Source organism: Pelodiscus sinensis, chromosome 17 (genome assembly GCF_049634645.1).
Source record: "Pelodiscus sinensis isolate JC-2024 chromosome 17, ASM4963464v1, whole genome shotgun sequence".
NCBI classification, from domain to species: Eukaryota; Metazoa; Chordata; order Testudines; family Trionychidae; genus Pelodiscus; species Pelodiscus sinensis.
The window spans coordinates 16,716,557-16,731,993 of NC_134727.1; the positions used below are offsets into that span (position 1 = coordinate 16,716,557).

A 15,437-nucleotide genomic window follows, 5' to 3' on the forward strand; every position below is an offset into this window, starting at 1 on the left:
GTGGGGGGGGGGGACCAGAACTGGACACAGTACTCCAGATGTGGCCTCATCAGAGCCAAATAAAGGGAAATAATCACTTCTCTGGATCTGCCAGCAATGCTTCTCCTAATGCAACCTAATATGCCATTATCCTTCTTGGCTACAAGGGCACACTGTTGACTCATATCCAGCTTCTCATACACTGTAACCCCCAGGTCCTTTTCTGCAGAACTGCTACCTAGCCATTTGGTCCCCAGCCTGTAACAATGCTTGGGATTCTTCCATCCCAAGTGCAGGACTCTACACTTGTCCTTGTTGAACCTCACCATTTTTCTTTCAGCCCAATCCTCTAATCTGTCCAGGTCACTCTGGATCCTATTCCTGCCCTCCATCGTATCTACCTCTCCCCCTAGCATAGTGTCATCTGCAAACTTGCTGAGGGTGCAATCCATCCCCTCATCCAGGTCATTAATAAAAATGTTGAACAAAACTGGTCCAAGAACAGATCCTTGGGGCACTCCGCTAGAAACCGACCGCCATCCTGACATCGAGCCGTTGATCACTACCCGCTGGGTCCAACAGTCTAGCCATCTTACAGTCCATTTATCCAATCCATATTCCCTTAACTTGCTGGCAAGAACATTGTGGGAGAGGGTAACAAAAGCTTTGCTAAAGTCAAGGTATATCAATCACATCCACTGATTTTCCCATATCCACAGAGCCAGTTACCTCATCATAGAAGCTAATCAGATTGGTCAGGCACGACTTGCCCTTCGTGAATCCATGTTGACTATTCTTGATCACTTTCCCCTCTTCCAAGTGCTTCAAAATGGATTTCTTGAGGATCCCTTCCATTATTTTTCTGGGGACTGAGGTAAGGCTGACTGGTCTGTAGTTCCCTGGATTGTCCTTCTTTCCTTTTTTAAAGATGGGCACTACATTTCCCTTTTTCCAATCATCCGGGATCTCTCCCGATCTCTACAAGTTTTCAAAGATAATGGCCAAAGGCTCCACAATGACATTTGCCGACTCCCTCAGTACACTCAGATGCATTAAATCCGGGCCCATGGATTTGTGTATGTTTAGCTTTTCTAAATAGTTCCTGACTTGTTCTTCCCCCACCAATGGCAGTCCAACTCCTTCCCATACTGCGTTTCCTGGTGCATTTGTCTGGGAGCTGACCTTGTCCATGAGTACTTCAGCTTTTCCCACATCATCTTTCACTAGGTTATCTCCCTCATCCAGTAAGGGCCCCACACCCTCTCTGCACCCTCTTATTGATAACATGCCTGTATAAACCTTTCTTGTAACCCTTTACATCCCTTGCTAGCTTCAATTCCAATTGCGCTTTTGCCTTCCTGATAACTCCCCTACATTCTCGAGCAATATATTTATACTCCTCCATGGTCATATGTCCAAGTTTCCACTTCTTGTAAGCTTCCTTTTTGTGTTTAAGCTCACCAAGGATGTCCCCGATAAGCCAATCTGGTCACCTCCCATATTTGTTTTTCTTGCTGTGCATGGGGATGGTTTCTTCTGGTGCCTTTAATAAGGCTTCTTTAAAATACTGCCAGCTCTCCTGGACTCCTTTCCCCTTCACGTAAGCATCCCAGGGAATCCTGCCCATCAGTTCTCGAAGGGTATGTCTACACTACCCCGCTAGTTCGAACTAGCGGGGTAATGTATGCATACCGCATTTGCTAATGAAGCCCGGGATTTGAATTTCCCGGGCTTCATTAGCATAAGCGGGGAGCCGCCATTTTTAAATCCTCGCTGCTTCGAACCCCGTGCAGCGCGGCTACACGGGGCTCGAACTAGGTAGTTCGGACTAGGTTCCTATTCCGAACTACCGTTACTCCTGTTATTTCAAAATAGATTTCAAAATAATGGGTTTGCTACTCTGGTGTTCCTGTAAGCCTTGTTTCATGAGGGCTAAGGGACTTGTTAGAATAGTGCTTTACTTCAAAATTACTTCAAAATAAGCTTATTTCGACACACCCTACATGAGCAAGGGCAAGTAACTAGGACAAGCAAAGCAGTCTCCACTGACTAGAATATTTTTGGACCATATCTTTCTTTTAAATATATTGTATATTTTAAATAATCTATTCAAGTGCTTCCACGTTTTACAATTCCTAAACTGGCTCTGCCACTAAAAATCTAAAACACTCCCCCTTGGATTTGCCAGTAACCCATTACTGGAATAGCTGGTTATTGCAGGTTAGGTCAGCACTGAGCTGCATTGGAGGAGCAGGCCTTAAATAAGATGGGGTACTGTGGGTCAGCACAGAAATACACTAGCCGGGTTGTGCAGAGCAGAGTATACTGAAATTCAGGCCTGTCTTCCCCTTTAATCAACAGCTCTGAAACACACATCCACAATTTAAAACACAACAGTCCCTCTGCAAGGAGAAGTGATTACACTTCAAAAGCAGAATGCAACAACCTTGTTTATTTTATATTGATTAAAATTACAGCCATTGTGAGTGAAGAGACCTGCTCATTACTACTTGGGGTCCCTTAAAGACTCATTAATCATTCAAGGCTGACTACACAGCTCACAGTCATTTGGAAAACCCAGAGGGTCATGGGATAGCACAAGAAAGCTCATTAAGGCCTAAAATTATTTAAAGATGCCTCTTCTATTTTGAGCTCTTCTAGACAAGACAATGAAAGCCTACTGCTTTAAGGAAAATAATTCAGACTGAATTCCTCAGCATCCCATCGTAGCGTAGTGACTGGCTTGTGATTGCATTGGCTGGTCAGAGATCTAGAAGGAGCCCTCTGCAGGGATATGCAGGAGCAGAAAAGGCATGGGAGAAAGATGAGGGGCCGCTCAAATGCCAGGGCATGACTGAATAGGGATTATGATGTAACACTGCATTAGCTTTTTGGAAAGATAGGTCAAGAAATGCCCAAGGAGCTCTCTGTGTCCCCATTCCTCTGAAGCCTTCGCTGCACAGCATATCTGCTCCTCATGCCCTCCCTCAGCTCCATTCCAAACCTGGATGAAAGTCACTAACAGACTCTGCCCTGAGGTACCCCAGAGCCCAAGTGATTTATTTCCAGACCATTTGGTCACTATTACACAAGCAGTTGCCTTGCTTGGGCTTAGGGAATCCTACCTGCCTGTCACAGCAGAAATCTCAGCTAACAGTGGATAGATGATGTTCAGAATGCTGCACACAGACCGAAGTGGCATAACATGGACAGTGACGAGGCAGAAGAGCAGCGTGGCAGAATTAAGCATAGCAAGGCGAGGCAATTCCTCCTACTCTATATTCCCCCCAGGGAATCACTTTCTAGGTACAGCTCTGCCCTTCTGCTCCCCCCAGCACGCAATGACTCCACTGATCCATTTATTCATCTTTGAAGGGATCCAAAGATTTAGATGAGGTCACAAAGAGAGTCAGTGTCACAGCCAGGATTAGAGCTCAAGAGTCAGCCATAGTTCCCTGAAGGGGTGGGGAAGGGACTGGGTGACCCAGCCGGCTGGGTAAAGGGGTCCAGAGATTTTCACTTCAAGGTCACTGTTTTGAAGCTAGCCCAGGTCACTACATACCAAAAGTAGTTATCATCTCACACTCTTTGGTAGCTCCTACAGATTGAGTGAGGGGCCTCAATCCAGCTACCCCCACAGCTGCTGTCTGCCTCAGCAGGGAAGCCGTGGAAACTGCCCCCTGCAAACATGATGCCTGTCCCGGGGAACACATAGGACTCCACTCTTCAGGACACTAAATGAACCTGAAACATTTCTTTAAAAAAGCAGCTATGTCCAGAGAAAGCAGAAGTCAGCAGGTTCCTCTGCTGACACATCTGGATTTCATGTTCTCAGGGTGTCAGCGTTAGAAAAGCCCCCCCATGCCTTCTGCCTTGGGCTAACCTGACCTGTGAACCATGAGGAGCCCAAGACACCTCCTCCACTGTGCCCTGAGCAACAGCACTTGGAATGAGCACCATTAAAGGGATGGGGTGAGCTACTAAAAAACGACACCTACAGCCTTGCAGGGATGCAGAAAATAGGCAGGTCCTTTGAGGTGAGTCCCTGTTATAAGAACAAGCCAATCCTGCGTGGGCTCACCAATATCATTCGCACACAGCCCTGTCCTAGGTGTCCCTAGCCTCTGTTTGAAGCTGGGAGTGGGCAACAGGGGTTGGATCCCTTGGTAATGACCTGCTCTGTTCATTCCCTCTGGGGCACCTGGCATTGGCTGTTGTCAGAAGACTAGATACTGGGCTAGATGGGCCTTTGGTCTGACCTAGTATGGATGTTCTTATGTTCTCCTCTACACTGGCCTCTCTCCCATGGGCTCATTCTGCCAGCCTAAAGAGGGTGGCTAGTGGGCTTGGCTCAGGCCTATTCATTCCCCTTGCAGACAGCTCTGGCGTGCCTCTTCCTTGCTAGTACACAGCCTCCGTGGTGCATGTGTTGCCATGGCAACTCGGGGGGTGGGGTGGAGTCTGGCCACAAGCAGGCTCCTAGGTAACTGCATTGAGAGAAGCATCTGAAAAATGTGCCAGAGTCACCAGGAGAGAAGGTGCAGTAATTGATGGTTCTCCCGGGTGCTCAGTCATGTCCGTGCAGTACCCGGGAGATGTGCTGGCAAAGTCCCTGGTGACTGGAGAAAGTGGCTAGAACTGGGGAAGGGAGGGTCCCTCTGAGGAGGCACTGAATTCCTGCTCTGTGCTGGGCAAGGCACTCTGGATATATACCACACTGCCTCTGCCCTTCTCCCTTCCTCTCTGATGCTCAGATATTATAGTGTCGGGCACGGTGCCATATTAGAAGCACACTGATCCCTAGGAAATCACCAATTAGGCATCCTTGCTACTTACATATACAGGCACCTGCCACGTGGAGGAGGCATCTCCCTTCACCCTGCCACTTGTGCTATAGCAGTGGTTCCCAACCTGTGGTCCACGGACCCCTGGGGTCAGTGATGGTACTGTAGAGGGTCCGTGGAAAGTTGGGAGCTTAGAGGCTCCGTGCCAGCAGCCAGCAAGTCCCTCAGCCTGCGCTGCTTCCTGAGTGGGCCAAGTGCCCAGGGAATTAGTAGCACAACCAGGAATGGAGGTGAGGGCCCGCAGTGCCCTGTTCCAGCCCACAGATCACACTGCCTTTCAGTCATTTGCATCACCTGAGTGGGACTGGAGGGGCTACAGGCTGCAGAGTGTGATTTAGGGAACACTCAGTTAAAATGGTGCTGTGCTTAGGTCACCAACAAAAAAATCTTAGGGGGTCACCTCTGCATGGGGGTTCCAAGATGGTTCCTTTGCATCCCGGGTGGGATTCACTTGCCCTGGCCCTCTGCTGCTGGAAGGAAGCTAGCAGTCCCCTGCCTGCCCCAGCTTACCTCCAGGACCCTGCCACTGATGTACCGGTTGCAGGTCTCACACTTAATGCCGAACTGGGCATGGTAGTCAGATTCGCAGTATGGAACGCCATCCCTTTGGAGAAGAGAAGGAGACAGGAAATGAGAGTAGGGGGGAGGGCACGGAGCAACCGAGAGATCCACCCATCTGTCCAATGCTAGTGGCTTTCACTACATCAGATGGTGCAACCAAGATGCGGCCTGTATGAGAACGACTTCCCTAGAGGGCATTTGCTAGGCAGCTCTTTCTGCTGTCAGGGGAGTAAGCAAGTGATCATGGGAAAGCTGGCTGTGAACCAAGTGGGCAGCTTCATCAGTCATCATCCCTCCTCCACAGGCTCGTCTCCCATCCCTAGCCCTGCTCCTTCACTCCCCCCCAATCCTGAGCCCTGCCTCTTCCCACCTTCTCCCCCCACTCCCAGCCCTGCCTCTTCTCCCCCTCAGCTCCAGCCCTGCTCCATGTTCCCAAAGCCAGCCCCTGCCCCTTCCCCAACAGCCTCTTCTCCCCTCCCATAACCCCTCCCCTCTCTCTTCCCCACATCACCAGCCCCATCCCTCCCCACCTTCTTCCCCCCAACCTCAGCCCTGCCCCCCTCAGCTCTCCTTTCCTATCCCAGTCCTGCCTTTCCCATGCCAGCCCCTGCTCCTGCCCCCTCAGACGCACCTCCCCTCCACACCCTCTCCCACAGGCTCTCCTCATCCTTCCCCCCATCTGCTCCCCTCCCCTGTCAGATTGTTTCCCCTGCTCATTGCTGTTCCATACAGGAGCAAGATAAGGATTATATTACAAGGATCATCTTCAAGCCTCGTGCTTCTCCCAGAGAGCAGTTCCGACTGCAAGGGGCGTCTTCCTGCAGGTCAGGTGCTTGATCCCCCACCCCAGCAAGGCCAGGCTCATGCAGCCCCTCCTGCCCCAACCTCTGAGAGGGGATTCAGGGCTCCCAGGCTGCCTGTAGGCGGGCTCCATGGTGTCTCAGACCCACCACATCTGCACACACCACAGCAGTTGTTCAGAGCTGCTGGCCCTTGACCAGCGTCAGAGAAGAAGGTGGAGGGGGCTCCTGGGACAGCCAAGCTGTGCTCTGGAGTCTGAGTAGGCGGAGAGGAGTGGTACGAGAGTACAATGGAATTACTCTTGCCTGCTAATGCAACTGAATGCGCCTGCAGCCTCCTAGGGGCCCTCTAGCCTGGCCTGTAAAAGCCTGACAGCGGGCATGCTTCAAGTGCCAGAAACCTAGCATGTAGAGCAAGAAAGCCTTTCTCTGCCACTTGCCCTCAGCCCCTGTCAGTCACAAACACACGGTGACGCACAGCCCTCGAGGCTGCTGCTGTGCCCAACTCCACAGTGACCAAGGACAGTCACCTGGGTCGGAAGCACAGGCCACTTGAGGTAATGGAGACTCTGCTCTTGGGGAGCAGGTCCCAGGCCTGTGAGATGCACTTATGCAGGTGCGCTCTTCCATTCAGAAGGGGGCATGCGTGTCACATACTCACCAGCCAGCCTGTCTCCTGCACACTAGCATATCTTGGCGGGACACTGATCCTCCTCCCCAACCTGGTGAGCCCCTTCCCTAAGTCTCCTCTCAAGTGTGTCTAGCACTTCCAGGAAGCAGCCTGTCCACCCAGCCGTGGGGTGCGTGTGGAGAGAGGTGATCAGCTGCCCACCCAGAATCCAATTCTAGGGTATGTGCTTCTCGAGCCCCTGCAGCTTGAGGGGTGAGGGGAGTTGTGAGCCTGCAGCAATGCCAGGGGCCCTTGTTCTCTTTCCTGCCTCCCCAGTGAGTGGCCGCCGTGCAGGGAAGGACATGGGTAGGGACGCGGAGATGCTCACTTGCTGATGTACTCGCCAGTCAGGATGATCCCGCAGGTTTGGCACTTGAAGCAGCTGACGTGCCACTGTTTCTCCAGGGCCAGGAGTGACTGGCCGTGCTTGATCTCCTCCTTGCAGCCTGCACAGTCTGGGGAGACAAGGAACAGTGCATGAAACCACCACAGCTTCCTGTCCGAAGGGGCTCTGCAGCCTGGTGAAGGCACAGCTGGAAAACTCACATGCGGTGAAATCACAGGGATTGGCAACACGGACATGCGCTTCCCTGGCAACCCTGCTCCCATCTCACTTTCATCTAGAGCAAGGTGCTGTGACTCGCATATTGCGAACTCTGCCCAAGCTAGAGGGGGCTTGTGGAGACAGTTCGTTGACGTGGGACATCACTCCCTAGTTTTAGGGCTGGATCTGGTCCGCAGTGTTAGTCCCTGGCGGGCCCCCACCGCTATGTTTACGTGCACCTCTGCAGGCATCAGGCGATCATAGCTCTCGTTGGCCGCAAATCGCCATTCACAGCCAATGAGCTCTGAGATCGTCCGATTCCTGCAGAGGTGCAGGTAAACATAGTGGCGGAGGCCCGCCAGGGACTAACCCTGGTGAGCTGCCTTTTTTTTAATTGCCAAACCCTGTTCTAGCTAGTGCAGCTAAAAATAGCAGCAAAGACACAGTGGCATGGACCCGGGACTGAGTTGTACAAGTTTGCCAGAATCCTGAAGACAAACTCATGTTGCTAGCCCATGCCAGGGTCCATGACACTCTGTCTTGATGGCTCTTTTTAGCCAGGCTTAGTAGAATCAAGCTTGCAGTGTAGCCATGCCAGCCTGGCCAGTGTAGCCAGTACACACGCATTTCCATACACAGAACCAAACAGAGAGAAGAGCACACTTGTGCACAAATGATGTGTCTAGACTACAGTTTTTTTTTAAAGTGGCTTTTTTTTCGAAAAAACTTCCCCTGCGTCTAGACTGCTGCCATGTTCTTCTGAAAGCGAATTGAAAGAACGCGGCAGTTTTTCGACCGTGGAAAACCTCGTTTTACGAGGAAGAATGCCTTTTTTCCAAAGTGCTCTTTCGAAAAAAGGCGCTATGTAATGCAAACCGTGCTTTCTCAAGAGAGCGTCCAGTGTGCCTGGGTACTCTCTTTCGAAAAAGTGGCTTGCTTTTTCGAAAATACTGGTTGTATTCTAGACGTTCTTTTCAAAAGAGGCTTTTTCAAAAGTATCTTTCGAAAAAGCCTTCTTTGAAAGAGGCTTGCAGTCTAGATGTAACCAAACATGCAGCATCAGAGCACTCACTCCCTGTTCTCTCCCGGAATCGGACTCCTGTTTCACCCTCTGGTAGGAGCAGTGGGAGAAACCTCCAGTTGGAGCTGTGTCCCGACACACATTGCGTTTCTCTTGTGGGAATGTTCAGCATGTGCCCTAATGAGCACCAGCACTTTGTGTATTGCGTAGAAAGAGCTGGCTCCTGAGAGGGAAACTGGTGTGGTGGTCTGGCGCACAGAAGGTGCAGACAGGACATGGGCAAAATGCACGGGGAGCTGGCCACGAGTCCACAGAGCAACAGGCACCCCCAGCCTCCCACAAAACAGTCTCACTGGATGGGTGTCAGGGCGGGGCCAACCAGCTTGCTTCGGCCTGGTTTCAAGCTGCTTTTCTGAGATCGTTACAGTGAACGCTGGCAGGAAGGCATGTTTGGAAGGGGAATAAAATGCTGGTGACAGCCAAGTCCCAGCTTAGGCAGATGGGTGAGTGGGCATGAAGCAGTCTGGTGAGTCCAGGGTCTCTTTGCCAAACTTTTCGCAGTGTTACTAGCAGCAGCTCAGCTCCACCAGTGGAAAATCTGGTACTGAGCAGGGTCTACCCACCTCAGGTCATGAGGTAGGTGACTGTGTTCATAGCTGCCAATTTCCGCTCTAACCAGGGGGTACTCACCCACCCTGCCCCAGGCCGCACATTCACTACACCCCTTCTCCCAAACCCCTGCCCCCACATACCCCTTCCTCCAGCCTTTTCACAGCAGCAAGAGGTTCTGGGAGGGAGAGGGAAGAATAGATCAGTGGAGCCACTGGTGGGTGGGAGGCACTTGGGGGGAAAAGGGAGAGTTTACTCATAGACTTTAAGGTCAGAAGGGACCATTATGATCATCTAGTCTGACCCCCTGCACAGTGCAGGCCACAGAATCTCACCCACCCCTCCCAGAATAATCCTCTCACCTATATCTCAGATATTGAAGCCTTCAAATACTTTGAAGACCCCAAGATGCAGAGAATCCTCTAGCTGTGATCTGTACCCCATGCTACAGAGGAAGGCGAAACCTCCAGGGCCTCTGCCAATCTACCCTGGAGGAAAATTCCTTCCCGACCCCAAATATGGTGATCAGCTAAACCCTGAGCATGTGGGCAAGACTCATCAGCCAGACACCCAGAAAGTTCTCTATAGTAACTCCTATCATCCCTCCATTGACCTATTTCCCACTGATAATGAATGGTCAATTAGTTACCAAGATCATGTTATCTCATCAAACCATCCCCTTCATAAACCCATCTAGTTTAATCTTGAAACCAGATAGATCTTTTGCCCCCACTACTTCCTTTGGAAGGCCGTTCTAGAACTTCACTCCTCTAATGGTTAGAAACCTTCGTCTAATCTCAAGTCTAAACTTCCTACTAGCCAGTTTATATCCATTTGTTCTTGTTTCCACACTGGTATTAAACTTAAATAATTCCTCTCCCTTCTTTGGTATTTATCCCTATAATATATTTAAAAAGTGCAATCATGTCCTCCCTCAGCCTTCTTTTGGTTAAGGTAAACAAGCCAAGCTCCTTGATAGTCTCCTTTCATAAGACAGGTTTTCCATTCCTCGGATCATCCTAGTGGCCCTTCTTTGTACCTGTTCCAGTTTGAATTCATCCTTCTTAAACATGGGAGACCAGAACTGCACACAGTATTCCAAATGGGGTCTCACCAATGCCTTGTATAATGGCACTAACACCTCCTTATCCCTACTGGAAATACCTCGCCTAATACATCCCAAGATCGTATTAGCCTTTTTCACGGCCATGTCACAATGGCGGCTCATAGTCATTCTATAATCAACCAGGACTCCGAGGTCCTTCTCCTCCTCCGTTACTTCCAACTGATGTGTCCCCAGCTTATAACTAAAATTCTTGTTATTAATCCCTAAATGCATAACCTTACACTTCTCACTATTAAATTTCATCCTATTGCTATCACTCCAATTTACAAGATCATCCAGATCTTCCTGTATGATATCCCGATCCTTTTCTGAATTGGCAATAGCTTCCAACTTTGTGTCATCTGCAAATTTTATCAGGACACTTCCACTTTTGGTGCCAAGATCAGCAATAAAAAGATTAAATAAAATAGGCCCCAAAACTGATCCCTGAGGAACTCCGCTAGTAACCTTCCTCCAACCTGACAGTTTACCTTTCAGTATGACCCGCTGTAGTTTCCCCTTTAACCAGTTGCTTATCCACCTCTCAACTTTCATATTAATCCCTATCTTTTCCAATTTAACCAATAATTCCCCATGTGGTACTGTATCAAATGCCTTACTAAAGTCGAGGTAGATTAGATCCACTGCATTTCCTTTATCTAAAAAATCTGTTACTTTCTCAAAAAAGGAGATCAGGTTAGTTTGGCACGATCTACCTTTTGTAAAACCATATTGTAATTTGTCCCAATTGCCATTGGCCTCAATGTCTCTAACTACTTTCTCCTTCAAAATTTTTTCCAGGATCTTACATACTACAGATGTCAAACTAACAGGCCTATAGTTACCCGGGTCGCTTTTTTTCCCTTTCTTAAAAATCGGAACTATATTAGCAATTCTCCAGTCAAATGGTACAACCCCTGAGGTTAGAGATTTATTAAAAATTTTTGCTAATGGACTTGCAAGTTCATGTGCCAGTTCCTTTAATATTCTTGGATGAAGACCATCTGGGCCCCCCGATTTACTTCCATTAAGCTGTTCAAGTTTGGCTTTCACCTCGGATATGGTAATATCTACCTCCTTATCCTCAGTCCCATTTGTTAACTTACCATTATTCCTAAGATCTTCATTAGCCTCATTAAAGACTGAAGCAAAGTATTTGTTCAAATATTGGGCCATTCCTAGATTATCCTTAACCTCCACTCCATCCTTAGTAATTAGTGGTCCTACTTCTTTTTTTGTTTTTTTCCTATTTATATGGCTATAAAACCTTTTACTATTGGTTTTAATTCCCTTTGCAAGGTCCAACTCTACCTGACTTTTAGCTTTTCTCACTTTATCCCTACATGCTCTAACCTCAATAAGGTAGCTTTCTTTACTGATCCCTCCCATTTTCCACTCCTTATATGCTTTCTGCTTTTTCTTAATCACCTCTCTGAGATGCTTGCTCATCCAGCTTGGTCTAACACACCTGCCTATAAATTTTTTCCCTTTTCTAGGGTTTGCCCGCCAGTGGGTGCTGAGCCCTGCTAATTTTCCCGGTGGATGCTCCAGCCCCAGAGCACCCATAGAGGGTGCCTGGGTTAAAATACTGGCAGCTGGCTTGAATCCCATCTGTAGAAATGCTCCCAGCTTGGGTCCCCTTGCGGGTAGCAATGTGGGAAGTGTCTGGCAGCAAGCCGGGTGTAGAAAAGGCTGTTGTTCATGCTGTGTCTACATCAGCCCGCTGCAGTATTTACCAGCCTTCCTTCCTTTCCCATTTCCCTTGGCTCCCATCAAGGCTGGAAGCAGGAAGCATATGGGCCTGAGAGCCCAGCTTTGACTCCTCTCTGCCTTTTTCTCTCTCTCGCATCAGGGACTCTCTAGGATTTCAGGAGCCTGTGTAATACACGGGCAAAGTGTTTCTTTTTAACCTCTTTGCTGCCGGTCTCCAGGGAGATTTCAGTCCCCTTGCTACACGAACGCAGCAAACTCCGTGCATTGCCACTGGCCAACTGGGTGGGAATCTCAGCAGCCCAAGGCTGCATTTTACCCAGCACCTAAGGGCAACCTTGCAACTGCATTTCACCCCCATGCACCTCAATGGGCAGCACTGGAGGGCATCTGACCCTATATAACTGGCACACAGAGCAGCTGCTCACTTAACCTTGTCTAGCAATGAATCACCTGCCCCTATGTGACACCACTCTGCAGGGGTTGCTGCTAACCTGCCTTTGCTCCTGTTACATTGGCAATCAGGGGGCTCGGCAGCCTGCAGCCCTTCTTTGGGGACGTCCCCACCCGAGAACTTATCCTTGCTTTAGCTACCAGACCATCAGGGCATTTCTCTCGCCTGCCCCAGGGGTCTGAGGCTCTTCAGTCCCCAATTGGCTGCAATGCCCTGGAGGTGGTTAGGTGCAGCCCAGGAGCAGCAAGAGAAACTGTCTTGGCTCATGCACATCCTGGATACTGCCTGCAGCTCGTTATGAATAATCCATGCTGCCCTCGGGTAACCTCAGCTCTGCAGCCTACAGAAGAGTCTGCAAGCGGATTTCAGAGGCTGTGGTCTCCAGGGCGCCTGACCGGGAGAGGACATGGAAGTGGGTGGAGGAAGCAGATAACACACATGGCTCCCCTTTCCTTCCCCTCTGCCAAGAGCCTCCTAATGGATACCAGGCGAAGGGGGATGGCGGTAGAAAGCAACCTTGTGCTGACTCAGCGCTAGTCTGCTCTGGCTCAGATAGCCATGGCCTTGCTGCTTTCATCACCGCCGTTTGGTGCCTTCGTGCCCGACTCTGCCAGACATGTCCCCATCGGAGCAGGGGATTGGTTCACGGGCCCTCATGCCTGGGGCTGCCTGGAGCATACTGTAACACTATGCCATAGATTTAAATAATATACGGAGGTCGTGCCCTCCCCTCCCCTGAAAGAACTCTCTGAACCCCAGAGAGCTATAGCTGGGATGCAAATCAGGCCCACAATAGGAAACTCCACAGTTCAGGGGTCCACATCGTGGCCTTAGGCGGGAAAGCAAAAAGTCCCCCCTTCTCCTGCCCAGTGGGGTAAGGCTCAGCAGCGCTGTGGGGTCTGTCTTAGTTTACTGGGTCAGTGCTATGATGTTCACATTTCCACAGACTTTTATGCATTAAAATCCCACTGAAAACAAAGAGAGACAGAAGGGCCCTTCTTCCACGTGGGTTTCTAAAAATGGCCATTGTTCTCCTGAGATGCTGAGCCCACCTCCACTGTAGCTGCCCTCTATGGCAAATCCAGATGCAAACTTCTGCACAAACGCAGGGCTGGCAGCACCCAACACCCTGTGCTTGCCAGCCTCCAGCTGGCACTACGGTGCTCTCTTGAGCACCCACCAAACAGAGCAACATTCGCAGGACTCCTGCCAGACTGTCCTGGCCACAGCAGTGAGTTATTCCTGCTGGCCGCAGTGGTGTCCCTTCCTGGTGCTGCCGCATGGGCTTGTGCCCTGCCTCTCAACAGCCTGGTCCAACTGACATGTCCCCAGGGCATGGCATGGCTCCCATTGATCTCTGTCTGCTGCCAACTACATAAGAATGATGCTGATTTAGTTCCCCCCATGCCTTGGAGGGCAGCATACACCTTGTACATGGGTACCAGCAAAGGATGGGCCAGTTATGGACTCTCTGCTCCCTCTGTGAATGGCTCCTCAATGGCATAAAGTGCTACACTCCCTAGCCATATATTGGACATTCAGCAACCTGTGGCTGAGGGCAAAGCCACATGCCCCTTAGCCAGCCCACAGAGCAGCAAGGAAAGTCTTTACAGCCACACAAGCAGCTATGGGAGGGAGGGAGAAGCTAAGAGGTGAGAGCTCTAAGAGCCAAAGTTCAATGTAACAGTGAGAACCAGGACAGAAAGAAGGACCAAGAAAGAGAGAGAGAGAGAGAGAGAGGAAAAGGGATAAAAGAAAACCAGGACAATCCCCGAGGCCCGATCTAACGTCCATCAAAGACAATGGGAGCCTTTCCGCTGCCCATAGTGGGCTCTGTATTAGGCTCTGTGGGGGAGGGGATGGGAAGTGGCTGTTCACCCCACTAGCATCGCAGGGCAACGTGAGTAAATAAAACTCTAGTGAAATCCAGTGCCTGCTTCCCCTGGATGGTGCTGCTCACGTACAGAGGGAGGAACCCTGGACTCAGTACAGTTCTTAGGAAGGACACGAGTGAGCAAGCCATATCCTGCTTTTCCTGAGCAGTTGCTGGCAGCCCTGGACACTAGCTTGCCATCCACAGGTAACTGAGCAACACAGGACCTGAAACTTGCTCTCAGATGTCACAGAAGTGCCTGGTTTGCACCTCCTTGGAGCAAGGGCGTGCGAGCAAATTGTCTTCCTCCTCCTTGCCTTCCCTAAACAGGGCAATTCCACTTTGGACTTGCCCAGGCGAGGCGAAACACAACATGCACATGGGGATCACAGCGTCTTGCTCCCCCTCCTCTTGCTGCAGAGTCTTGGTTTGGTCCCAACAACCTCATGCTGTCTTCAGAAATCCCACCCCAGGCTGCCAAGGGCCTGCTAGCAAAGCCCTGCCAGGTCAGAAATAGAGCACGGGATTTCCAGACACCAGTGGTGAGCTGTGACAGCCATTGGGAAAGTCCAGGTGGAACTGGGGAGATGCCCTGTCTGATCTGACTCCCTCACCAGCTCCTCAAATGAATTCTAGTCACACTGGCTTCACCAGTGCTCCACTACACTGCGACACTGGGGCTCTTCCCATCATCGCCAGTGCCAGCACTGGAGAGAAATCCAGCACAGGGCACCACAGGAGGAACCACGCACTGGGAGGGTCCTCTCTCAGGCTGAGCATCTGCGTGGTAATAGCATCTCTGCTGGCTCATGGGGATGGGAAAGCGTGGCTCTGTATCTGTGGTAGGAAATACAAGGGAGCAAACGGAACACCACAGGGGCACCACAAATGTTTCCAATTGCTTCTCTTCCTGGTACCTGCTACCGCTAGGTCTCTGAAAGGCACAGACCGCCATAGCCAGAATGACTTAGCATGGAGCAATGCTTCGAAGAGGGGCCACACTCTGCCACATCACATAATAGCCCCAGGGATCAGAACTTGCACGATCACCCATCATTAGCCCTTTGCAGACATTACACGAGAGAATGAGATCAAATCCATCCAACTTACGGCTCGGCCCATGAATCTTGATAGGCTTGGTGCTGACCAGGGAATGGGAACAGGCTTGGCAGACGCAGTCTTTCCCACTGAATGTCACTTTGTCTCCAATGGGGAATGGCTTCCTGCAGCCACAGAGAAGGCAGAAAAACATGAGAAACACCTTCCC

The 15,437-nt window shown here is 50.4% G+C and overlaps 1 protein-coding gene across 13 annotated transcripts in view; it reads right to left on the reverse strand.

The window, feature by feature from the left end:
- Positions 1-15,437, reverse strand: part of ABLIM3 (actin binding LIM protein family member 3) — a 120,590-nt gene that overhangs the window by 31,123 nt on the left and 74,030 nt on the right. For all 13 annotated transcript variants that reach the window (XM_075900230.1, XM_075900228.1, XM_075900229.1 and 10 more), the window contains 3 exons: positions 15,281-15,393; positions 7,183-7,309; positions 5,334-5,427 (listed from right to left, as the gene is read on the reverse strand). In XM_075900230.1, the coding sequence (XP_075756345.1) occupies positions 5,334-5,427; positions 7,183-7,309; positions 15,281-15,393 (334 nt within the window). The remainder of the gene's footprint in view (positions 1-5,333; positions 5,428-7,182; positions 7,310-15,280; positions 15,394-15,437) is intronic.